Here is a 25,649-nt window from a genome sequence, read left to right on the forward strand (position 1 = left end):
GAGATGGTATGTGATCTACTGTGAGATATGGTGTGTGATCTACTGTGTGAGAGACGGTGTGTGATCTACTGTGAGAGACGGTGTGTGATCTACTGTGAGAGACTGTGTGTGATCTACTGTGAGAGAGACGGCGTGTGATCTACTGTGAGAGAGACGGCGTGTGATCTACTGTGGGAGATGGTGTGTGTGATCTACTGTGAGATACGGTGTGTGTGATCTACTGTGGGAGATGGTGTGTGATCTACTGTGAGAGACGGTGTGTGATCTACTGTGAGAGACGGTGTGTGATCTACTGTGAGAGAGACGGTGTGTGATCTACTGTGAGAGAGACGGTGTGTGATCTACTGTGAGAGAGACGGTGTGTGATCTAATGTGAGAGAGACGGTGTGTGATCTAATGTGAGAGAGACGGTGTGTGATCTACTGTGGGAGAGACGGTGTGTGATCTACTGTGAGAGACTGTGTGTGATCTACTGTGAGAGACGGTGTGTGATCTACTGTGAGAGATACGGTGTGTGATCTACTGTGAGAGATACGGTGTGTGATCTACTGTGAGATATGGTGTGTGATCTACTGTGAGAGATCCTGTGTGACCTACTGTGAGAGATCCTGTGTGATCCACTCTGAGATACAGTCTGTGATCTACTGTGAGAGACGGTGTGTATGATCTACTGTGAGAGACGGTGTGTGTGACCTACTGTGAGAGATCCTGTGTGATCCACTCTGATACAGTCTGTGATCTACTGTGAGAGATGGCCTGTGATCTACTGTGAGAGACGGTGTGTGATCTACTGTGAGATATGGACTGTGATCTACTGTGAGAGACGGTGTGTGATCTACTGTGAGATATGGTCTGTGATCTACTGTGAGAGATGGTCTGTGATCTACTGTGAGAGATGGTCTGTGATCTACTGTGAGAGATGGTGTGTGATCTACTGTGAGAGATGGTGTGTGATCTACTGTGAGAGATGGTGTGTGATCTACTGTGAGAGATGGTGTGTGATCTACTGTGAGAGATGGTGTGTGTGATCTACTGCGAGAGACGGTGTGTGTGATCTACTGTGAGAGACGGTGTTTGATCTACTGTGAGATACGGTGTGTGATCTACTGTGAGAGAGACGGTGTGTGATCTACTGTGAGAGACGGTGTGTGATCTACTGTGAGAGACGGTGTGTGATCTACAGAGAGAGATGGTGTGTGATCTACTGTAAGAGATGGTCTGTGATCTACTGTGAGAGACGGTGTGTATGATCTACTGTGAGAGACGGTGTGTGAGATCTACTGTGAGATACGGTGTGTGATCTACTGTGAGATATTGTGTGTGATCTACTGTGAGATATTGTGTGTGATCTACTGTGAGAGAGACGGTGTGTGTGATCTACTGTGAGATACGGTGTGTGATCTACTGTGAGAAAGACAGTGTGTGGTCTACTGTGAGAGATGGTGTGTGATCTACTGTGAGAGACTGTGTGTGATCTACTGTGAGAGACGGTGTGTGTGATCTACTGTGAGAGATCCTGTGTGATCTACTGTGAGAGATCCCGTGTGATCCACTCTGAGATACAGTCTGTGATCTACTGTGAGAGATGGTGTGTGATCTACTGTGAGAGATGGTGTGTGATCTACTGTGAGAAAGACGGTGTGTGATCTACTGTGAGAAAGGCTGTGTGTGATCTACTGTGAGAAAGGCTGTGTGTGATCTACTGTGAGAAAGGCTGTGTGTGATCTACTGTGAGAAAGGCTGTGTGTGATCTACTGTGAGAAAGGCTGTGTGTGATCTACTGTGAGAGACGGTGTGTGATCTACTGTGAGATACGGTGTGTGTGATCTACTGTGACATACGGTGTGTGTGATCTACTGTGAGAGACGGTGTGTGTGATCTGCTGTGAGAGACGGTGTGTGTGATCTACTGTGAGATATGGTGTGTGATCTACTGTGAGAGACGGTGTGTGATCTACTGTGAGAGACTGTGTGTGATCTACTGTGAGAGACTGTGTGTGATCTACTGTGAGAGACGGTGTGTGATCTACTGTGAGAGACTGTGTGTGATCTACTGTGAGAGACGGTGTGTGATCTGTGAGATATGGTCTGTGATCTACTGTGAGAGAGACGGTGTGTGATCTACTGTGAGAGACGGTGTGTGATCTACTGTGAGATATGGTGTGTGATCTACTGTGAGAGAGACGGTGTGTGTGATCTACTGTGAGATATGGTGTGTGATCTACTGTGAGAGAGACGGTGTGTGTGATCTACTGTGAGAGAGACTGTGTGTGATCTACTGTGAGAGAGACGGTGTGCGATCTACTGTGAGAGAGACGGTGTGCGATCTACTGTGAGAGAGACGGTGTGTGATCTACTGTGAGAGAGACGGTGTGTGATCTACTGTGAGAGACGGTGTGTGATCTACTGTGAGAGAGACGGTGTGAGATCTACTGTGAGAGAGACGGTGTGTATGATCTACTGTGAGAGAGACGGTGTGTGATCTACTGTGAGAGAGACGGTGTGTGATCTACTGTGAGAGAGACGGTGTGTGATCTACTGTGAGAGAGACGGTGTGTGATCTACTGTGAGAGACGGTGTGTGATCTACTGTGAGAGAGACGGTGTGTGATCTACTGTGAGAGACGGTGTGTGATCTACTGTGAGAGAGACGGTGTGTGATCTACTGTGAGAGACGGTGTGTGATCTACTGTGAGAGAGACGGTGTGTGATCTACTGTGAGAGAGACGGTGTGTGATCTACTGTGAGAGAGACGGTGTGTGATCTACTGTGAGAGAGACGGTGTGTGATCTACTGTGAGAGACGGTGTGTGATCTACTGTGAGAGACGGTGTGTGATCTACTGTGAGATACGGTGTGTGATCTACTGTGAGAGAGACGGTGTGTGATCTACTGTGAGAGAGACGGTGTGTGATCTACTGTGAGAGAGACGGTGTGTGATCTACTGTGAGAGACGGTGTGTGATCTACTGTGAGAGACGGTGTGTGATCTACTGTGAGAGACGGTGTGTGATCTACTGTGAGATACGGTGTGTGATCTACTGTGAGAGAGACGGTGTGTGATCTACTGTGAGATACGGTGTGTGATCTACTGTGAGAGAGACGGTGTGTGATCTACTGTGAGAGAGACGGTGTGTGATCTACTGTGAGAGAGACGGTGTGTGATCTACTGTGAGAGACGGTGTGTGATCTACTGTGAGAGACGGTGTGTGATCTACTGTGAGAGACGGTGTGTGATCTACTGTGAGATACGGTGTGTGATCTACTGTGAGAGAGACGGTGTGTGATCTACTGTGAGAGAGACGGTGTGTGATCTACTGTGAGAGAGACGGTGTGTGATCTACTGTGAGAGACGGTGTGTGATCTACTGTGAGAGACGGTGTGTGATCTACTGTGAGATACGGTGTGTGATCTACTGTGAGATACGGTGTGTGATCTACTGTGAGATACGGTGTGTGATCTACTGTGAGATACGGTGTGTGATCTACTGTGAGATACGGTGTGTGATCTACTGTGAGATACGGTGTGTGATCTACTGTGAGATACGGTGTGTGATCTACTGTGAGATACGGTGTGTGATCTACTGTGAGATACGGTGTGTGATCTACTGTGAGAGACGGTGTGTGTGATCTACTGTGAGATATGGTCTGTGATCTACTGTGAGAGACGGTCTGTGATCTACTGTGAGAGACGGTGTGTGATCTACTGTGAGAGACGGTGTGTGATCTACTGTGAGAGACGGTCTGTGATCTACTGTGAGAGACGGTGTGTGATCTACTGTGAGAGACGGTGTGTGATCTACTGTGAGATACGGTGTGTGATCTACTGTGAGATACGGTGTGTGATCTACATGCTCTGGGTACATACAGGCTGCAGGAGGACAAGGACACTAAGCCATTGCAGACCAATCCAATGAGGGTGTAGTTGAACTGACAGCGACCCACCCTCCACCCTCCACCCTCCCCTCTACTTGCCATAGTCCTTCATCCACGTGTTTCACTCTGTGTACATCCTTGGGCAACATTTCATTATCTGATGAGGTTTTCGATTTTTTTGTTTGGTTGAAATCCAAACCCTGGAGTTTAGCACACAGCTGGAACCCATCCTGTCAACCCTCACTGCCAGTCCTTCCCCTTTCTTCCTCCCCAGGGTTTGACCAATTTCTGCTTAAAATAACTGAGAAACTTGCAACTCACCAGAATCACACACAGTAACAGGATAGTAACACACGGGGGAGTCCAGAGCAGCCATAAGCACAATCCCACTCCCCGACTACCCCCTCACCTGCAGTACCACGCCACCCATCCCCAGGGTCAGAGAGTTCTCAATCTTGGTGCAGCTGTGCTGGGGAGCGACATTACCATCAGAGGCCCCAAGCTGGAGCACATCTGTACTTCAGTCTAAACAGCAATTGGACAAGTGCCCTGTCCCAACCTCCCCTTTGCACAACACCCTTGGGCGAAGCTGATGTGAGTCACCTTTTGTTGCGTCATAAATGGTGTAGATGGATCCTCCACCGATGCCCAGACTCTGTGGGTGGACCAGGGAACTACACAGCAGAGTCGCGATCGCTGCATCCACGGCAGACCCACCTTTCCGCAGGATGTCCCTGCAAAGCAACCCACACATCAGGGTCACAAATATTTCTGTCCCCAGTACCCCACCTCCCCCAGACAGGGGCAATACCCTTCCCTGTCCCCAGTCTCCCCCAGACAGGGGCAATACCCTTCCCCATCCCCAGTACCCCACCTCCCCCAGACAGGGGCAATACCCCCTCCCCTGTCCCCAATACCCCCACCTCCCTCATTCAGGGGCAATACAGTCCCGTGTCCCCAGTACCCCACCACCCTCAGACAGAGACAATACCCCTCCGTGTCCCCACCACCCCCACTCCCTCAGACAGGGACAATACCACTCCGTGTCCCCACCACCCCACTACCCCCACCTCCCTCAGAGAGGGGCAATACCCCCTCCCCTGTCCCCAGTACCCTTCCCTCTGCTCTAGTCCAATGTCTGAGCTGCCATAACCCCCCTCCTCCCACTTCCAGCTTTGTCCAGTTTAAGAGGGAGCAGGGAGCAGGGAAACCGATCGGCAGCAATGCACACTCTACTGGAGGTTAGCGTGGAACGAACAGTCACCAGCCTGTCATGAGGACAGATTCCCATTGTTATCGCAACCTCAGGAGGTCAGCTCAGTCTCAGCTGTTCAGTCAGTCATGGCTCCCATAGAAACATAGAAAACCTACAGCACAATACAGGCTCTTTGGCCCCTAGTCCTGTGCTGAACATGTACTTACTTTAGAAATTACCCAGGGTTACCCATAGTTCACTATTTTTCTGAGCTCCATGTACCTGTCCAGGAGTCTCTTGAAAGACCCTATCGTATCCACCTCCACCACCGTCACCAGCAGCCCATTCCACACACTCCCCGCTCTCTGTGTAAAAAAACTTACCCTGACATCTCCTCTGTACCTACTTCCCAGCACCTTAAACCTGTGCTCCCTCATGTTAGCCATTTCAGCCCTGGGAAAAAGCCTCTGACTATCCACACGATCAATGCCTCTCATCATCTTCTACACAGAGAAATTCAACTATGGCTTCTCAGTGACAGTACATTGGCCTCTCAGTGACAGTACATTGGTAGCATCACAACAACATCGTAACGTTGGTGACACAGTCATGCTGAGAGTCACAAAGTTAATTCCTGTGATGAGAGCGTCAACTTCCGATCTGATTTCTTTCGAGTTTTGAAGAATGAGGGGTGATCATACTCAAGCAATTGAATCCTTGAGAAGGTTTGTCAGGGGGACTGTGGAAAAGGTTCAATTAGTGGGAGAACCTGGTTGCAGAATTCCTGAATTGAAAATCATTTCAGACAAATAACAGTGATCCTGCGGTAACAATGCCTAATGACAGTATTCATTACAACTTCACAATGAGGGAGACTTAGCGACAATTCTTAAGGTAACGTTAAGGTGCCTGGCTCACTGCGGAAAGCAGGGGAAGAAATTGTAGTATTTCTGGCAGAGATATTGGCACTGTGTCAGGTGGGGCACCAGAATACGGAGGGGTGGCCAAGCCTGTGCCTTCATTTGGGAAGGGCTGCAAGGACAAACCAGGGAAGTACAGCATGCTTTTGTTCATGGGAGATGATAGGACAGAACTGTGAACTACAGCACAATACAGGCCCTTTGGACCGACATTAACCATTCATTGACACGCAGAGCAGACTAGCTCAACAATCGCCGCTGGATAATCCTATCCCAATCACGGGACAACCACCACGTCTCTGGCCTGTGGGAGGAAACCAGAGCACCCGGAGGAAACCCACGTGGTCGCAGCGAGAATGTACAAACTCCTTACAGGCAGCTGTGGGAATTGAATCCGTGTCGCCTGTACCACACAGTGTTGTGTCAACCTCTCCGCTTCTGCTACTGTGCCACCCCACGGTACCTACACGGAAATCAATCTAACCCTTCCTTATACACAGCCATCCATATTTCCACAATTCACGTGCCGATATAAGATTGCCCATAATGCCCTGACACGGTACTCTGTGCACCTACCACATCACATTGAAACACAGGAAACCTACAGCACAATACAGGCCCTTCAGCCCACAAAGCTGTGCCAAATACGTCCTTACTTTAGAAATTACCCAGGGTTACCCATAGCCCTCTATTTTTCTGAGCTCCATGGACCTGTCAGGAGTCTCTTGAAAGACCCTATCGTATCCACCTCCACCACCGTTGCTGGCAGCCCATTCCACACACTCCCCGCTCTCTGTGTAAAAAAACTTACCCTGACATCTCCTCTGTACCTACTCCCCAGCACCTTAAAACTGTGCCCTCTCGTGTTAGTTATTTCAGCCCTGGGAAAAAGCCTCTGACTATCCACACGACCAATGCCTCTCATCATCTTATACATCTCTATCAGGTCACCTCTCATCCTCTGTCACTTCAAGGAGAAAAGGCCGAGTTCACTCAACCTATTCTCATAAGACATGCTCCCCAATCCAGGCAACATCCTTGTAAATCTCCTCTGCACCCTTTCTATGGTTTACACATCCTTCCTGTAGTGAGGTGACCAGAACTGAGCACAGTACTCCAAGTGGGGTCTGACCAGAGTCCTATTTTGCTGCAACGTTACCTCTCAGCTCTTAAATTCAATCCCATGGTTGATGAAGGCCAATAAACCCCTATCACCGTTAAATTATGCCCCCTGGAATTAGCCTTTTCTGCACTGGAAAAACGTCTCTGGCTACCCATGTCTCACATCTTTAACTACTTTTGCAGAGCAGACTGAGGGCAATGTGGTCAGTGCTCTCGACAGGGAGGCTCAGGCACGGCTGTCTGGAAAGTTCGATCACGTGCGATCCGGGGTGGACGAGCCAAAAGGGCACAAGGCTGACCGCTGGTCGGAGACTTCATGTGGCAGTGTTCTTCAGACTGGAGGCTTGTGATAGTTTGTGATCATCTCCGCTCACAATCTGAATCAGTGGCATTAACTTGCTTAGTAAGTCAGCAGGTGGTGCAGTTTGTCTAAGATTACAACAGGATTTACACCAATGGGGCGAAGGAATAGCAGATGGAATTTAACTCAGACAAGTGTGAGGTAGTGCATTGTGGTTAGTAAACCAGGCAATACTACATAGCAAACAGTACTAGAACAGAGAAACCCGAGGGTACAGATAAAGAGTTCCCAGAAAGTTGCAACACATTAGACAGGGTGGAGAAGAAGCATCAGAACACTTGCCTTTATCAGTCAGAACAATGAGTACAAGAACTCAAAACATCATGTTACAGCCATACGGGACGTCACTGACATTTCATTGGGAGTGTCGTACGGGATATCGCTGAGATCTCATTGGGAGTGTCGTACGGGATGTCGCTGAGATCTCATTGGGAGTGTCGTACGGGATGTCACTGACATTTCATTGGGAGTGTCGTACGGGATATCGCTGAGATCTCATTGGGAGTGTCGTACGGGATGTCGCTGAGATCTCATTGGGAGTGTCGTACGGGATGTCACTGACATTTCATTGGGAGTGTCGTACCGGATATCGCTGAGATCTCATTGGGAGTATTACACGGGACATCACTAAGATCTCATTGGGAGTGTCGTACGAGACTTCGCTGAGATCTCATTGGGAGTGTCGTACCGGATATCGCTGAGATCTCATTGGGAGTGTCGTACGGGATGTCACTGACATTTCATTGGGAGTGTCGTACGGGATATCGCTGAGATCTCATTGGGAGTGTCGTACGGGATGTCGCTGAGATCTCATTGGGAGTGTCGTACGGGATGTCACTGACATTTCATTGGGAGTGTCGTACCGGATATCGCTGAGATCTCATTGGGAGTATTACACGGGACATCACTAAGATCTCATTGGGAGTGTCGTACGAGACTTCGCTGAGATCTCATTGGGAGTGTCGTACGGGATATCGCTGAGATATCATTGGGAGTGTCGTACGAGACTTCGCTGAGATCTCATTGGGAGTGTCGTACGAGACTTCGCTGAGATCTCATTGGGAGTGTCGTACCGGATATCGCTGAGATCTCATTGGGAGTGTCGTACGGGATATCACTGAGATCTCATTGGGAGTGTCGTACCGGATATCGCTGAGATCTCATTGGGAGTGTCGTACGGGACTTCACTGAGATCTCATTGGGAGTGTCGTACCGGATATCGCTGAGATCTCATTGGGAGTGTCGTACCGGATATCGCTGAGATCTCATTGGGAGTGTCGTACCGGATATCGCTGAGATCTCATTGGGAGTGTCATACGAGACTTCGCTGAGATCTCATTGGGAGTGTCGTACGGGATATCGCTGAGATCTCATTGGGAGTGTCGTACGAGACTTCGCTGAGATCTCATTGGGAGTGTCGTACGGGATATCGCTGAGATCTCATTGGGAGTGTCGTACCGGATATCGCTGAGATCTCATTGGGAGTGTCGTACCGGATATCGCTGAGATCTCATTGGGAGTGTCATACGGGACGTCACTGACATTTCATTGGGAGTGTCGTACGGGTTGTCGCTGACATTTCATTGGGAGTGTCGTACGGGATGTCACTGACATTTCATTGGGAGTGTCGTACGGGATATCGCTGAGATCTCATTGGGAGTATTACACGGGACATCACTAAGATCTCATTGGGAGTGTCGTACGGGATGTCGCTGAGATATCATTAGGAGTATTGTACAGGACTTCACTGAGATCTCATTGGGAGTGTCGTACGAGACTTCGCTGAGATCTCATTGGGAGTGTCGTACCAGATATCGCTGAGATCTCATTGGGAGTGTCGTACGAGACTTCACTGAGATCTCATTGGGAGTGTCGTACGAGACTTCACTGAGATCTCATTGGGAGTGTCGTACGAGACTTCACTGAGATCTCATTGGGAGTGTCGTACGGGATGTCGCTGAGATCTCATTGGGAGTGTCGTACGGGATATCGCTGAGATATCATTGGGAGTGTCGTACGAGACTTCGCTGAGATCTCATTGGGAGTGTCGTACGAGACTTCGCTGAGATCTCATTGGGAGTGTCGTACGGGATATCGCTGAGATCTCATTGGGAGTGTCGTACGAGACTTCGCTGAGATCTCATTGGGAGTGTCGTACGAGACTTCGCTGAGATCTCATTGGGAGTGTCGTACCGGATATCGCTGAGATCTCATTGGGAGTGTCGTACGGGATATCGCTGAGATATCATTGGGAGTGTCGTACGGGATATCACTGAGATCTCATTGGGAGTGTCGTACGGGACTTCGCTGAGATCTCATTGGGAGTGTCGTACGAGACTTCGCTGAGATCTCATTGGGAGTGTCGTACGGGATGTCGCTGAGATCTCATTGGGAGTGTCGTACTGGACTTCGCTGAGATATCATTGGGAGTGTCGTACCGGATATCGCTGAGATATCATTGGGAGTGTCGTACGGGATATCGCTGAGATATCATTGGGAGTGTCGTACGGGATATCGCTGAGATATCATTGGGAGTGTCGTACGAGACTTCGCTGAGATATCATTGGGAGTGTCGTACGAGACTTCGCTGAGATCTCATTGGGAGTGTCGTACGAGACTTCGCTGAGATCTCATTGGGAGTGTCGTACGAGACTTCGCTGAGATCTCATTGGGAGTGTCGTACGGGACTTCGCTGAGATCTCATTGGGAGTGTCGTACGGGACTTCGCTGAGATCTCATTGGGAGTGACGTACGGGACTTCGCTGAGATCTCATTGGGAGTGTCGTACGAGACTTCGCTGAGATCTCATTGGGAGTGTCGTACGAGACTTCGCTGAAATCTCATTGGGAGTGTCGTACGAGACTTCGCTGAGATCTCATTGGGAGTGTCGTACGGGATATCGCTGAGATATCATTGGGAGTGTCGTACGGGATATCACTGAGATCTCATTGGGAGTGTCGTACGAGACTTCGCTGAGATCTCATTGGGAGTGTCGTACGGGATATCACTGAGATCTCATTGGGAGTGTCGTACGAGACTTCGCTGAGATCTCATTGGGAGTTTCGTACAGGACTTCACTGAGATCTCATTGGGAGTGTCGTACGAGACTTCGCTGAGATCTCATTGGGAGTGTCGTACGAGACTTCGCTGAGATCTCATTGGGAGTGTCGTACGGGATATCACTGAGATCTCATTGGGAGTGTCGTACGAGACTTCGCTGAGATCTCATTGGGAGTTTCGTACAGGACTTCACTGAGATCTCATTGGGAGTGTCGTACAAGACTTCGCTGAGATCTCATTGGGAGTGTCGTACGAGACTTCGCTGAGATCTCATTGGGAGTGTCGTACGAGACTTCGCTGAGATCTCATTGGGAGTGTCGTACGAGACTTCGCTGAGATATCATTGGGAGTGACGTACGGGATGGCGCTGAGATATCATTGGGAGTGTCGTACGAGACTTCGCTGAGATCTCATTGGGAGTGTCGTACGAGACTTCGCTGAGATATCATTGGGAGTGACGTACGGGATGGCGCTGAGATCTCATTGGGAGTGTCGTACGAGACTTCGCTGAGATCTCATTGGGAGTTTCGTACAGGACTTCACTGAGATATCATTACGAGTATTGTACAGGACTTCACTGAGATCTCATTGGGAGTTTCGTACAGGACTTCACTGAGATATCATTACGAGTATTGTACAGGACTTCGCTGAGATCTCATTGGGAGTGTCGTACGAGACTTCGCTGAGATCTCATTGGGAGTGTCGTACGAGACTTCGCTGAGATCTCATTGGGAGTGTCGTACGAGATATCGCTGAGATCTCATTGGGAGTGTCGTACGGGATATCACTGAGATCTCATTGGGAGTGTCGTACGGGATATCACTGAGATCTCATTGGGAGTGTCGTACGGGATATCACTGAGATCTCATTGGGAGTGTCGTACGGGATATCACTGAGATCTCATTGGGAGTGTTACACGGGACATCACTGAGATCTCATTGGGAGTGTCGTACCGGATATCGCTGAGATCTCATTGGGAGTGTCGTACGGGATATCACTGAGAACATTGGGAGTATTGCATTCATTCAGCTATAGGAAGGATGGTGTTAAGCTGGAAAGGTTAAAGAAAGATTCTGGATGCATGTGATTTTGCAGAACCACTCACCAATCCACAGCACACAGTGCCAGGTCAACGTCAGCTGCGCTCACCACACGCCCACTGCTTTGCAAGGATCTCCAAGCTGAAATTAACTTATGGGACTGTAACATTGTCACCATCACTGTAATGTGGTTGACACAGGCAGTCCTGGCAGCTCCATACTCTGGGGTAGGGAATTCTCGGACAAGACGCAGTGCAAAGTGAGGAGCTGGCACTGCACTGTTAGTCAAGGTGTGCTTTTCTTCAGTAAGTGCTGAGCACTCCTGAAATGAGTCCGTACACTGTGTAATAGTGAACAGGATGTGCTTCATTAGAGCTAGCAAGTTATTCAGCACAGAAGCAAGCCCTTCAGTCACGTGGTACATGTTGACAAAGATGCACACCTGAGCCAGTCCCATTGCCAATGCTCGGCCAATTTCTCTCCAAACTTCCTGGTGAAGGGTCTCAGAACAAAACAGACTCTTTGTTCCTTTACATAGATGCTGCCTGCCTGCCCTGCTAAGTTCCTCCAGCGTTTGTGCATTTTACTCTGGATTTCCAGTATCTTGTGTTTATCAATATATCCAAATAACTTTTAAATGTTGTTAATGTACCGGCCTTTACTACTTCTCTGACAACTCATTCCATGTGCTGACCTCCCTCAGGATGAATAAATTTGCCACTCATGTTCCTATCAGATCTTTCGCTTCTCACCTTAAACCTATGCCCTCTAGTTCCTGATTTCCCCATGCTTGGGAAAAGACCGCATTCTCTTCTGTGCCCCTCGTGGTCTGATACACTTCTGTGAGATGTTCCCCTAGTCTCCTATCTTCCAGAAGATAAAGTCAACCTCTCCCTATAACTCAGTCCTTGACAACATCCTCATAAACATTTTCTGCACTCTCTCCAGCACAATGGCATCTTTCCTATAAAGGAGTGACCAAAACCGAACACGATATTCCAAATGCAACAGCACTAACGTCTTGTAGAACTGCGACGTAACCTCCCAACTGCTATCTATACTCAGTGTCCTGACTGATGAGGGCCAGTGTGTCCTCACCACCCTCTCTACCTGTGCCACTTCTTTCAGGAACGATGTACTTGTTCTACAATATGCCTATCACTGTGAAAAGCTTCCCAAATGTGACACCTCACACTTATCTTCAGTTGCCATTCCACAGCCCACTTAACCAGCTGATCAAGATCCCTCTGCAGCTATTGTCTGTAATCTCCCTCCCATGACGTGTACGTTCACATTCAAATCGTTGATGAAGATCCAACACCGTGGGCTGGCTCCTGGGAAACCCCACTGGCCACAGGCTTCCAGTCCAAGAAACAACTTTCCACCATCACTCCCTGCTTTCTACCACCCAGCCAATTTGCCTGGATCTCACCTTCTCAGCAACCTGCCACAAAGGAGCAGAGGAGGTTCACCAGGTTGATTCCAGAGATGAGGGGGTCAGACAATGAGGAGCAATTGAGTCGCCTGGGACTGTACTGGTTGGAAATCAGAAGAATGAGAGAAGATCTTATAGAAACATATAAAATTATGAAAGGGATAGATAAGATAGAGGCAGGAAAGTTGTTTCCACTGGTAGGTGAAACTGGAACTAGGGGACATAGCCTCAAGATTTGGGAGGAGTAGATTTAGGATGGAGATAAGGAGAAACTGCTTTTCCCAGAAGGTGGTGAATGTGTGGAATTCTCTGCCCAATGAAGCAGTGGAGGCTGCCTCAGTAAATATACTTAAGACAAGGTTGGATAGATTTTTGCCTAGTTGGGGAATTGAGGGTTATGGGGAAAAGGCAGGTAGGTGGAGATGAGTCCATGGCCAGATCAGCCGTGATCTTATTGAATGGGGAAGCAGGCTCGACGGGCCAGATGGCCGACTCCTGCTCCTGTTTCTTGTGTTCTGATGTAACACAATACTACACAGTACAAGCTCTTCAGCCCACAATGTTTTGCCAACCTTTGAACTTATTCTAAGATCAATCTAACTCTTCTCTCCCACATAGCCTCCATTTTTCAATCATCCACATGCTTATCCGAGAGTTTCTTATATGCCCCAAATGTGTATGCCTCTGCCACCCCCCCGCAGAGCATTTCACGCACCCATCACTGTGTAAAAAAAACCTTTACCCCTGACATCCCCCTGTTAGTCACCTTAAAATTGTGCTCTTTCTAAAAGCCATTTCCACCCTGGGGAAAGTCACTGGTGTCCACTCGATCTATGCCTCTGTCATCTTACACACCTCTATCGAGTCAGAACACTACCATGCAAGACCTTACTGAAGCAACACACACACACGCGCAATGCTGCGGGAACTCAGCAGGCTTCTGGGACTACTGCCAACTCTCTTCAAGGGATTCTGATCCCGAAAAAGCTTAAGTAGTCCCTACTGTGAAGTCTCTTGGAGGGGTGTCTACCCTGAAGAGGGTGATATCTTACGCTTGCTGATTTCCTCCAGCACTGTGTGTGTGTTGCTCAGGATTCCCAGCATCTGCAGATTTTCTCGTGTCTAAGAACCTTATTGAAGTCCATATAGACCGCATCTACCACGCTCCCTCGTCGGCCTTCTTAGTTACCTCTTCAAAAACAGAACCGGTGCGGCTGAGCAGTGAGTCGAACCCTTTGTGTATGAGAGAGCATGCCAAGGGTTTGCACTTGCTGTGTAGTAATGAGCCGAGCGCAGGAGCAAGTGAAGGAGAGAGCGTGGGGATTGGCTGAGCAGGGAGTCTGTTTTCTGTTCTTCTCAGGAGTGGTTGATTTAAAAACTGGGCGGGACCAGCCTGCAACACATACTTTCAAGGTCGGCAGAGTGAAATGAATTAGTCAATTTATCAGCCAATATAAGCAAGGTTTGCTCTAGGGGAGCGGCCCTGTCGAGGGAGGTGCAAGTCTTTGGCGAGGAGGCTGAGGGAGGAGACAGTTGGAGAGGGTGAGAGGTGATGAAGAGATGCCTGCCTGATATGGGAGGTCAGGGACACTGATGGTGCCTCCGGCTGCTACAACTGTGGTAAGTGTGTCCAGGTTCAGCTCCTGAAGGACCGTGTTGGGGCACTGGAGAGGCAACTGGATGACCTCAGGTTCATCTGGGAAAACGAGTTTTCTGGACAGGACCTACAGTGAGATAGTTACTCTGACGATATTGAAAGAGAGAAGGGGGGTGACAATGAAGAATGGATGGATGTTTGGAGTACAGGAGACCCCGGGGGATGTGGTTCCTGAAAACAGGTTCACCCTCTTAAAAGCTGTCGGGACAGAAGACACCACAGGTCTGAGAGGTGGACAGGTCTGAGAGTCAAAAATTGGCACTGAGGCAAAGCCAAGGAGACAGATGACAGGCAGAGCCGTGGCAGTAGGGGACTCCATAGTGAGAGGTACAGAAAGGGGTTTCTGCGGCAACAGGCAGGATTTAAGGATGGTATATTGCCTCCCTGGTGCCAGGATCCAGAATGTCACGGACCGATTGCAGGGAATCCTCAAGGGTGAAGGGGAACAGCTGGAAGTGGTAGTGCATGTCGGCACAAATGACGTTGGGAAGAAGAGGAAGGACATTCTGCAGCGTGACTGCAGAAACCCGGAAGAAGGCTGAAAAGCAGGACCTCCAGGGTGGTTACCTCCGGTTTGCTTCCAGTTCCTCGTGCTGGTGAGGGCAGGAACAGGGAGATATGGGATCTCAATGTGTGGCTGAGGAGCTGGTGCGGCAAGCAGGGTTTTAGATTCTTAGACCACTGGGATCTGTTTTGGGGTAAGGATGAATTGTACAAAGGAGACGGGTTGCACCTTAACAGGCGGGGGACCAGCATTCTGGCAGGTGGGTTTGCCACTGTTACATGGGTGTGTTTAAACTAATAAGTGGGGGGGGGGGGGGGGTGAGGAGATGAACTGGAAATATAAGGATGGAGTTAAAGGGAAAGAGAGAGTAAGAAAAGTTAAGATAGACAACAGAATTTAAAGGGCAGAAAGCTCAGGAAGGGATTGGAGAGTATGGCCAAGTGCAATAGGAATCAGTGTGAGAAGAGAGGGGAGTAACGAATTAAAAGTATTATATATGAATGCACGAAGTATAAGAAATAAAGTGGATGAGCTTGAGGCTCTGTTGGAAATTGGCAAGTATGATGTTGTAGGAATAACAGAGACATGGCTGCAAGAGGACCAGGGCTGGGAAATGAATATTCAAGGGTATACGTCCTATCGAAAGGACAGACAGGTGGGCAGAGGGGGTGGGGTGGCTCTGCTGGTGAGGAATGAAATTCAGTCCCTTGCGAGGGGTGACATAGAATCAGGAGATGTAGAGTCAGTATGGATAGAACTGAGAAATTGTAAGGGCAAAAAGACCCTAATGGGAGTTATCTACAGGCCCCCAAATAGTAGCCTGGATACAGGGTGCAAGTTGAATCGAGCTAAAATTAGCATGTCGCAAAGGTAATGGGGGATTTCAACATGCAGGTAGACTGGGAGAATCAGAATGGTACTGGACTCCAAGGAAGGGAGTTTGTGGAGTGCCTCCGAGATGGATTTTTAGAGCAGCTTGTACTAGACCCTACCAGGGAGAAGGCGATTCTAGATCTAGTGTTGTGTAATGAACCGGATTTGATAAGGGAGCTCAAGGTTAAGGAGCCATTAGGAGGTAGTGACCATAATATGAAGTTTTAATCTACAGTTTGAGAAGGAGAAGGGAAAATCGGATGTGTCAGTATTACAGTTGAAGGAAGGGGACTATGGAGCCATGAGGGAGGAGCTGGCCAAAGTTGACTGGAAGGATACCCTCACAGGAATGACAGTGGAACAATAATGGCAGGTATTTCTGGGAATAATACAGAAGGTGCAGGATCAGTTCATTCCAAAGAGGAAGAAAGATTCTAAGGGGAGTAGGGGGCGACCGTGGCTGACAAGGGAAGTCAAGGACAGTATAAAAATAAAAGAGAAGTATAACATAGCAAAGATGAGCGGGAAGCCAGAGGATTGGGAAACTTTTAAAGAGCAACAGAAGATAACTGAAAAGGCAATACAGGGAGAAAAGATGAGGTACAAAGGTAAGCTAGCCAAGAATATAAAGGAGTCTAGTAAAAACTGCTTTAGGTATGTGAAGAGGAAAAAATTAGTTAAGACCAAAGTTGGGCCCTTGAAGACAGAAACGGGTGAATTTATTATGGGGAACAAGGAAATGGCAGATGAGTTGAACAGGTGCTTTGGATCTGTCTTCACTAGGGAAGACACAAACAATCTCCCAGATGTAATAGTGGCCAGGGTAATGGAAGAACTGAAGGAAATTCACATCAGGCAGTAAATGATGTTGGGTAGACTGATGGGACTGAAGGCTGATAAATCCCCAGGGCCTGATGGTCTGCATCCCAGGGTACTTAAGGAGGTGGCTCTAGAAATCGTGGACACATTGGTAATCATTTTCCAGTGTTCTATAGATTCAGGATCAGTTCCTGTGGACTGGAGGGTAGCCAACGTTATCCCGCCTTTTAAGAAAGGAGTGAGAGAGGAAACAGAGAATTATAGACCAGTTAGCCTGACATCAGTGGTGGGGAAGATGCTGGAGTTAATTATAAAAGATGAAATAACGGCACATTTGGATAGCAGTAACAGGATCAGTCCGAGTCAGCATGGATTTATGAAGGGAAAATCATGCTTGACTAATCTTCTGGAATTTTTTGAGGATGTAACTATGAAAATGGACAAAGGAGAGCCAGTGGATGTAGTGTACCTGGGCTTTCAGAAAGCCTTTGATAAGGTCCCACATAGGAGATTAGTGGGCAAAATTAGGGCACATGGTATTGGGGGTTGGGTACTGACATGGATTGAAAATTGGCTGGCTGACAGGAAACAAAGAGTAGGGATTAACGGGTCCTTTTCAGAATGGCAGGCAGTGACTAGTGGGGTACCGCAAGACTCGGTGCTGGGACCGCAGCTATTTACAATATACATTAATGATTTAGATGAAGGGATTAAAAGTAACATTAGCAAATTTGCAGATGACACAAAGCTGGGTGGCAGTGTGAAATGTGAGGAGGATGTTAGGAGAATGCAGGGTGACTTGGACAGGTTGGGTGAGTGGGCAGATGCAGTTTAATGTGGATAAGTGTGAGGTTATCCACTTTGGTGGCAAGAACAGGAAGGCAGATTACTATCTGAATGGTGTCAAGTTAGGAAAAGGGGAAGTACAACGAGATCTAGGTGTTCTTGTTCGTCAGTCACTGAAAGTAAGCATGCAGGTACAGCAGGCAGTGAAGAAAGCTAATGGCATGTAGGCATTCATAACAAGGGGAGTTGAGTATAGGAGCAAAGAGGTCCCTCTGCAGTTGTACAGGGCCCTGGTGAGACCCCACCTGGAGTATTGTGTGCAGTTTTGGTCTCCAAATTTGAGGAAGGCCATTCTTGCTATTGAGGGAGTGCAGCGTAGGTTCATGAGGTTAATTCCCCGGATAGCGGGACTGTCATATGTTGAAAGATTGGAGCGACTGGGCTTATATACACTGGAATTTAGAAAGATGAGAGGGGATCTGATTGAAACATATGATTATTAAGGGATTGGGCACACTGGAGGCAGGAAACATGTTCCCGATGTTGGGGGAGTCCAGAACTAGAGGCCACAGTTTAAGAATCAGGGTTAGCCCATTTAGAACGGAGTTCAGGAAAAACTTTTTCACCCAGAGAGTTGTGGATCTATGGAATGCTCTGTCTCAGAAGGCAGTGGAGGCCAATTCTCTGGATGCTTTCAAGAAAGAGTTAGATAGAGTTCTTAAAGGTAGCGGAGTCAAGGGATATGGGGAGAGGGCAGGAACGGGGTACTGATTGTGGATGATCAGCCATGATCACATTGAATGGCGGTGCTGGCTCGAAGGGCCAAATGGCCTACCCCCGCACCTATTGTCTATTGACTAGTTGTGGGAATTGGTTAAGGTTGCCCGGAGGTTTAGGTGGGAGTTGGGGGGTCCGTTGAGGATCGGTCGGTGGTCCATATGGGTCGGGGGGACTGTGTGTCGATGGAGGGAGGGGAGCGGACTGTATGGAACCGCTCAGCTCTAGACCCTGTGTATGTTGTGAACGGCTCCGGAACACTATATCTGTGTACGGAGAGCGTGGGAGCTGTGGCTGGACCGAGTCCGGAGTCCTGCCCCTGCCCCTGCCCCTGCCCCTGGGCGCCCGGTATCTTGCAGGCTTCTACTAAGCGAAGCACGGGAATGTGCCGTCAATTAATGCGGAGACCCTGGGTGCAGTTGTGTCTCCGTGCCCAGGATCACACGGTGCGTGGTTCCCATATCCCGGGGCCCGGTCCGCCCTGCTCTTACCTGCCGACCTGCGAGCACATTCGGGAGTCGGCGGCCACGGCAGCCTGCGAGTAGGGGGCGTGCGGCGAGCAGCACCGTCTCCGACCCAGGTACGCCAGCACGCCGATGGTCACCAGCAGCCCCAGCAGCAGCAGCGCCAGCAGCAGCCAGCAGCAACCCTTCCACCGCTTCATGTCTGTCCGCATGCCGACGGGCCGAGCCACAAGCTCTCCCCACAGCCTCTGCCCTCGCTCCGGCTCCGGCTCCGGCTCCGCACCTTCCCGCAGCCCGTCTGCTTCTGCACCCTCGGCTCCCGGGCGCAATGCTCCCGTCTCCTGCTCCTTCCTCCCCTCCTGCAGTCCGCTAATAACCTTCGTCCGTTTGTGGGCGGGGTATTCCCCCTCCCATTTCCTGGATCCATCTCGGCAAGTCTGAAGTTGCACAAGAATTAGTGCTTTACAGTAGATTGCAATGTGCCGTTCCGGGGGAGATGGGGACCCTCCAGCCAACCTCCCTCCTCCTCCTCCCCCTACACCTTCATCCGCTCAGCACTAACGCTCCCAGCTGCAGAAAGAAACACAAAATGCTGGAGGAACTCAGCAGGTCAGGCAGCATCTACCGAAGGGAATAAAGAGCCAATGTTTCCTGGTGCAGGGTCTGGCTGGAAACCTGACTATTCCTCCCCAAAGATGCTGAGTTCCTCCAGATTTTGTGTGTGTCCAGCAGTGTAAAATCTGCTGTGTCTAAGGTATGCATATTCCTCTCTGTGGGAAATTCCACAAGACCGCTCGTCCTTTGGGTCAATAGATTTCTCTGGATCTCCAGTAACACACACAAACATCTGGAGAAACTCGTCACCTATGGAGTGGAATAAACAGTTGACGTTTTGGGCCAAGACTCTTCTCCAGGGCCCAGACCGAGGGCAGAACCACCTCCTGGCCTCAGTTCGGAATCACTCGCACTGAGCCCCATTTCCAGTTGCCCACACCAGTGGGAACGACCTCCTTGTAAGGGAACCCTGTTGGAGCTCTGTAAATTCAATAGATCCCCTCTGGTGTGTCAAAAACCCTGGTAAGATGAGAAATAAATTGTTAGAGGGACTCCCGAGGCCAAAGAACAGTCCCTGCATCAGAACTGCGGGGAACCTAGACAAACCGGATCCCGTATTCCCGATGGATCAATCTAATCTGGGACAGAACCAACGTCAGAATGCTGGGGGAGGTTTAAACTGGTCCGACAGGAGAACGGTCTCTGAGTAGGTGCCTCGATGTTCCGCCACCCGGAGGAGAAAGTCCTCACCGAGTCTAAAGTGTGACTAATGCGTATGAGAGGGTACAAAGCTGAAATGGGTTTCTTTCAACGCAAAGAATCTAACTCGAGAAGTAACTCAAAGCTTCAGTGCATGTGACTGTGATATTGCTGACATTGGCATTATCCTGGAGTGGAGTCACTGAGGAGGGAGGTGGCACTCCACGGTTCGGTAGGGGATGCATTTCATCAGTACTGAGGGGAGATATCCCACAAGGGTCCTCAAATGACTCCACATACATACAGCAGTTGTTGTGATTATGCTGGGTGTGTGTCACAGACTCCCCAACAATCCACAGGAGACAGGGACCCAGAGCACCGGGAGACTTAGTCACAAATCGGGCTGTAGTACTAGGGGATTTCAATTTCCTGACTTGGATTGCCTGAACTTTAAAGGCTCAGGACTTTGGAAGTGTGTCTGGGGGAGTTTTGGTACGTAGATAGATCACCAAGGAAAGGAGCATCGCTGGGCCTGGGGAATACATTCCATCACTCCACAGCGCATCAGTGCGGGAGAAGTTGGTAGATAGTGACCATGATTTCATACTATTCAAAGTGGTTATGGAAAAAGAAAAAAACTCAATCAGGAGAAGTCCAATTTCTTTAAAATAAGAAAATATCTAGCACAGGTAAGTGTAAATGACTTAAGATCTACCTTGGCAAAGTGGGAGCATTTAAAGCCTTACTGGGAGGTAGATCCCCGGGGTAGGATGAGGGTTGTCCCAGACTGCTCCAGGAGGTGAGGGAACAGACTGCTGGGGCTCTGGCTGAGATCTTTCAATCTTCCCTGGATGATTGGAGTGCACCAATGTGGTTTCTCTCTTTCAATAGGAACTCATGGAAAGGCCTGGCTAAGCTGTCCTTGGCTTCATCTCTTTGCTGCCAGTATCACGTTCCAGGCTGCTGACCCTCGCCAAGTCCAGTCCTGAACGACTGCTCCACTGGGAACTCAGGCTTGTGACGTTCTGCTCGGCTTGTCTCTGCCAGCTCTCCATCAGAAGCAGCAGTAAGCCAGCTGGTCCATCAACATGATACCTCCCTCAGTGTCATCTCCCTGCACTGTCTAACAATAAATTGATTTCCTTCTTGAATACACGCAGCTGCACACCCTACCTACCACCTCATCTGTCCATCAATCACCTGCCAACTTGCACTCCTTCCCCTCCCCACCTTATTCTGGGTTCTGTCCCCCTTCCTTTCCAGACCTGATGAAGGGTCTTGGCCCAAAATATAAACTGGGTATTCCTCTCCAGAGATGCTGCCTGAATTGTTGAGTTCCTCCAGAATTTTGTATCTGTAAGTTGGCCTTCACAGCCTCTTAGGCAGAGAATTCCAACTTTGGCTGACAAAATTTCTTTCTGTTTCGGTTCTAAATGGCTGATGCTTTATTCCGCAAGACCATAAGACTTAGGAGCAGAATTAGGCCACTCAGCCCATCGAGTCTGCTCTACCATTTCATCATGGCTAACCCTCAATCCCACTCAACCCCACACACCTGCCCTCTCACCACATCCCTTGTTTCCCTGACCAATCAGGAATCTATTAACTTCTGCTTTGAATATACCCACGGACTTGGCCTCCACCTCAGTCTGTGGCCGAGCATTCCACAGGTTCACCACACTCTGGCAAAAAATATTCCTCACCTCTGTTCTAAAAGGTCACCCCTCCATTCTGAGGGTGGGCCTCTAGTTTGGATATACAGTACCCACCCAAAGGAATCATCCTCCCCACATCCACCCTATCTGGTCCTTTCAACATTCGGTGGGTTTCAATGAGATCCCCTCTGCATTCTTCTAAATTCCAGTGAGTACAGGCCCAAAGCTGCCAAACACTCCTCATATGTTAACCCCTTCATTCCCGGAATCATCACTGTGAACCTCCCCTGGACTCTCTCCAATGACAACACATCCTTTCTGAGATACGGGGCCCAGAACTGTTGACAATCCTCCAAGTGCGGCCTGACTAGTGACTGAGAAAGCCTCAGCAATATTTTCTTGTTTTTATATTCAATTTCCCTTAAAGTAAATGCCAACATTGTATTTGTCGTCTTTACCACAGGCTCAAACTGCAAATTAACCTTCTGGGTGCCTTGCACAAGGACTCCCAAGTCCCTCTGCACCTCTGATGTTTGAACCTTCTCCCCATTTAGATAATGGTCTGCACTATTGTTCCTTTTACCAAAATGCATTATCATACATTTCCCAACACTGTATTCCATCTGCCACTTTTTACCCATTCTTCCAATATGGCTAAGTCCTGCTGCAATCGCATTGCTTCCCCAGCACTACCTGCCCCTCCACCTAGCTTTGTATCATTCGCAAATGAAGACGTTGACTCAGGCCTGAGAGGCCAGTGTCGGGCATTTTTACAAGGCGCCGGACGAAGGACTGTGTCGCGCGCCACTCCTCACACAGAACATCATTCACAAACTTTGCCACAAAGCCGTCAATTCCATTATCTAAATCATTGACAGACAACGTGATAGGTAGAGGTTCCAATACTGACCCCTGAAGAACACCACTAGTCACTGGCAGCCAACCAGAAAAGGCTCCCACTCACTGCCTCCTGCCAGTCAGCCATTCCTCAATCCATGCCCGTATCTTTCCTGTAATGCCATGGGATTTTATCTCGTTAAGCAGCCCCGCGCGTGGCACCTTATCCAATGCCATGCTGACTTTGATCATTAGTCTCCAAGTACCCTGAACCCTCATCCTTAATAATAGACTCCAGCACTTTCCCAACCACTGAGGTTAGGCTAACTGGCCTGTAATCTCCTCTCTCCTGTCTTCCTCTTCTCTGAAAAAGTGAAGTGACATTTGCAACCTTCCAGTCCTCCGGGACCACGCCAGAATCAAGTGATTCTTGACAGGTCATGACCAATGCATCCGTTATCTCTTCAGCAACCTCTCCCAGGACTCTGGGATGTCGTCCGTCCGGCCCAGGTGACTTATCCACCATAAGACCTTTCAGTTTGCCTGGCACTTTTTCCTTTGAAATAGCAATGGCACTCACTGTTTATGTAATTGGAAAAAAAGTTCTGGTATTCTGCTTTATATTATCGGCCCTCATATTTCATCTTTTCCCTTCTTATGGCTTTTTTAGTTGCCTTAAGTTGGATTTTAAAAGTTTCCCAATCATCCAACTTCCCACCCACTTTTGCTAACTTATAACCATTTAACAATTACAGCACGGAAACAGGCCATCTCGCCCCTTCTAGTCCGTGCCGAACTCTTACTCTCACCTAGTCCCACCGACCTGCACTCAGCCCATAACCCTCCATTCCTTTCCTGTCGATATACCTATCCAATTTTACTTTAAATGACAATATCGAACCTACCTCTACCACTTCTACTGGAAGCTCGTTCCACACAGGTACCACTCTCTGAGTAAAGAAATCCCCCCTCATGTTACCCCTAAACTTTTGCCCCTTAACTCTCAACTCATGTCCTCTTGTTTGAATCTCCCCTACTCTCAATGGAAAAAGCCTATCCACGTCAACTCTATCTATCCCCCTCATAATTTTAAATACCTCTATCAAGTCCCCCCTCAACCTTCTACGCTCCAAAGAATAAAGACCTAACTTGTTCAACCTTTCTCTGTAACTTAGGTGCTGAAACCCAGGTAACATTCTAGTAAATCTCCTCTGTACTCTCTCTATTTTGTTGACATCTTTCCTATAATTCGGTGACCAGAACTGTACACAATACTCCAAATTCGGCCTCACCAATGCCTTGTACAATTTTAACATTACATCCCAACTCCTGTACTCAATGCTCTGATTTATAAAGGCCAGCATACCAAAAGCTTTCTTCACCACCCTATCCACAGGAGATTCCACCTTCAGGGAACTATGCACCATTATTCCTAGATCACTCTGTTCTACTCCATTCCTCAATGCCCCACCGTTTACATGCTTACATTCCCTTTCTTTGGCTTTTATGAAATCCTTAACTTCCTTGTCAGCCCCAGTTGCCTAGCCCTGCTATTTGAGAACTTCTTCCGTGAGACATACCTATCTTTAACTTTGTGAACTATTCCCAGAAACTTCAGCCGTCTCTGCTCTGTCGTCATCCCCACCAGTATCCTCCTCCGATCCACCTGGGCAAGCTCCTCTCCCATGCCTCTGTAATTCCCTTTATTCCATTGTGATACTGATACACATGACTTGTGCTTCTCCCTCTCAAATTGTAGTGTAAATTCAGTCAGTGGTTAGCGACCGCGGTTCCAGACACCTCAGCGTGGGAAAGCATTGTCCCTGCAGCTGAGCTGTCAATACCTGCCAGAATTTTTGTTAAAATCAGATAACTTTTTCATCAATTTGAATGTAAGAGTACAGAGCCAATCTGCCCAATCTCTCTTCACACAACAAACTACTTGTCGTGGAAAGTGAAGGTTCATTGACTCCTTCTGGGGTAGGGAGGTGAGACCTGCACATAACGTTCCCGGTGTGGCCTCCTCAGGCACCTGTACGGTTGAGCAAAATGCCATTACTTGTTGCTCTGTGATCCTTACCCCCCACCCCCGTGCCTCAGGTCCGTCATGTTCCGCAGGAGTCAGAAAGAAGCTGTGCTTGGATCCTAAATTCCCCTAGCCAGCTCCCAATGTTCCTCTTTACAAGCTCTGTGTGAGCCCGCTGATTTCTGCTGGGCCTCTGGCTCATTCTGTTTGCCGGCTTGGTGCCCGAGCGTGTGCCATTAGGGCAGTGATCAAGGTGCAGCTTAAAGGCAGGGGGGGAGGAGGGTGGAGTGAGTGTTTGTCAGGGCACTCTGCTGACCTTTGGATTGTGAACGAGTGTCCAAAGCTGGCCCAGAACTGGCCGCCTTCATTTCGAGAGGAGGCTGTCCTTCCTCCCTTAGCCCCCTTTCCCAGTGTGAGGCAGCACGCAGTAACCCTGCCCCCTCCCAGCCCAGAGCTCTCCCCACCGTCAGCTCGAGCAGGGGCTTTCTGTACCTGACTCCCGAGCGTCCTGGAGTTCATGGCACCCTTTCCATAGGGAAGTTGTTTTGGTGTTCAGAGACTCGCCGTGGCTGACAGCCAGCTGGCCAGCAGCCTGCAATCTTTGGCAGCAAAGCACATTCGCGACTCTCCACCAAGACTGTTTACCCAAATAAGGGTGACGTCTATTACAGAGGCGCAATTCTTACAAACAATAAAGCACTATTCTTACGGGCCGGGAGAACGTTCCAATGAGTTGCAGACGACCAGGTCTAATATTTAAATAGCTTTTTCATTATTTATCATTTTGTAAGGCCCAAGTCATGTCTCCCAATCAAATACACTCCTAATGGATCAGCTAGTAAGGCTGATCTGTAAATGCTGTTGTTTTCCTCTTATTGGGGAAGAAGGATGAACTAAAAATGCCATTCAAGAATTTGAATTATTTCATTTAACCATCTTCCCTACCTTCTTATTCTGTCCTCTCAGCTTTCGGTGCTGATGAACGGCTCAGT

The 25,649-nt window shown here is 48.8% G+C and overlaps 1 protein-coding gene across 1 annotated transcript in view; it reads right to left on the reverse strand.

Moving 5' to 3' along the window:
- LOC140732866 (glutathione hydrolase 5 proenzyme-like) overlaps positions 1-25,191 on the reverse strand; it is a 255,965-nt gene extending 230,774 nt beyond the window's left edge. Inside the window, exons 1-3 of the mRNA XM_073055495.1 lie at positions 25,150-25,191; positions 18,913-19,322; positions 4,475-4,605 (exon numbers count right to left, since the gene is read on the reverse strand). Coding sequence (XP_072911596.1) covers positions 4,475-4,605; positions 18,913-19,322; positions 25,150-25,176 — 568 coding nt within the window. The 5' untranslated portion in view covers positions 25,177-25,191. The remainder of the gene's footprint in view (positions 1-4,474; positions 4,606-18,912; positions 19,323-25,149) is intronic.
- Positions 25,192-25,649: the final 458 nt, after the last annotated feature.

Source organism: Hemitrygon akajei, chromosome 9, assembly GCF_048418815.1.
Source record: "Hemitrygon akajei chromosome 9, sHemAka1.3, whole genome shotgun sequence".
Classification (NCBI taxonomy): Eukaryota; Metazoa; Chordata; class Chondrichthyes; order Myliobatiformes; family Dasyatidae; genus Hemitrygon; species Hemitrygon akajei.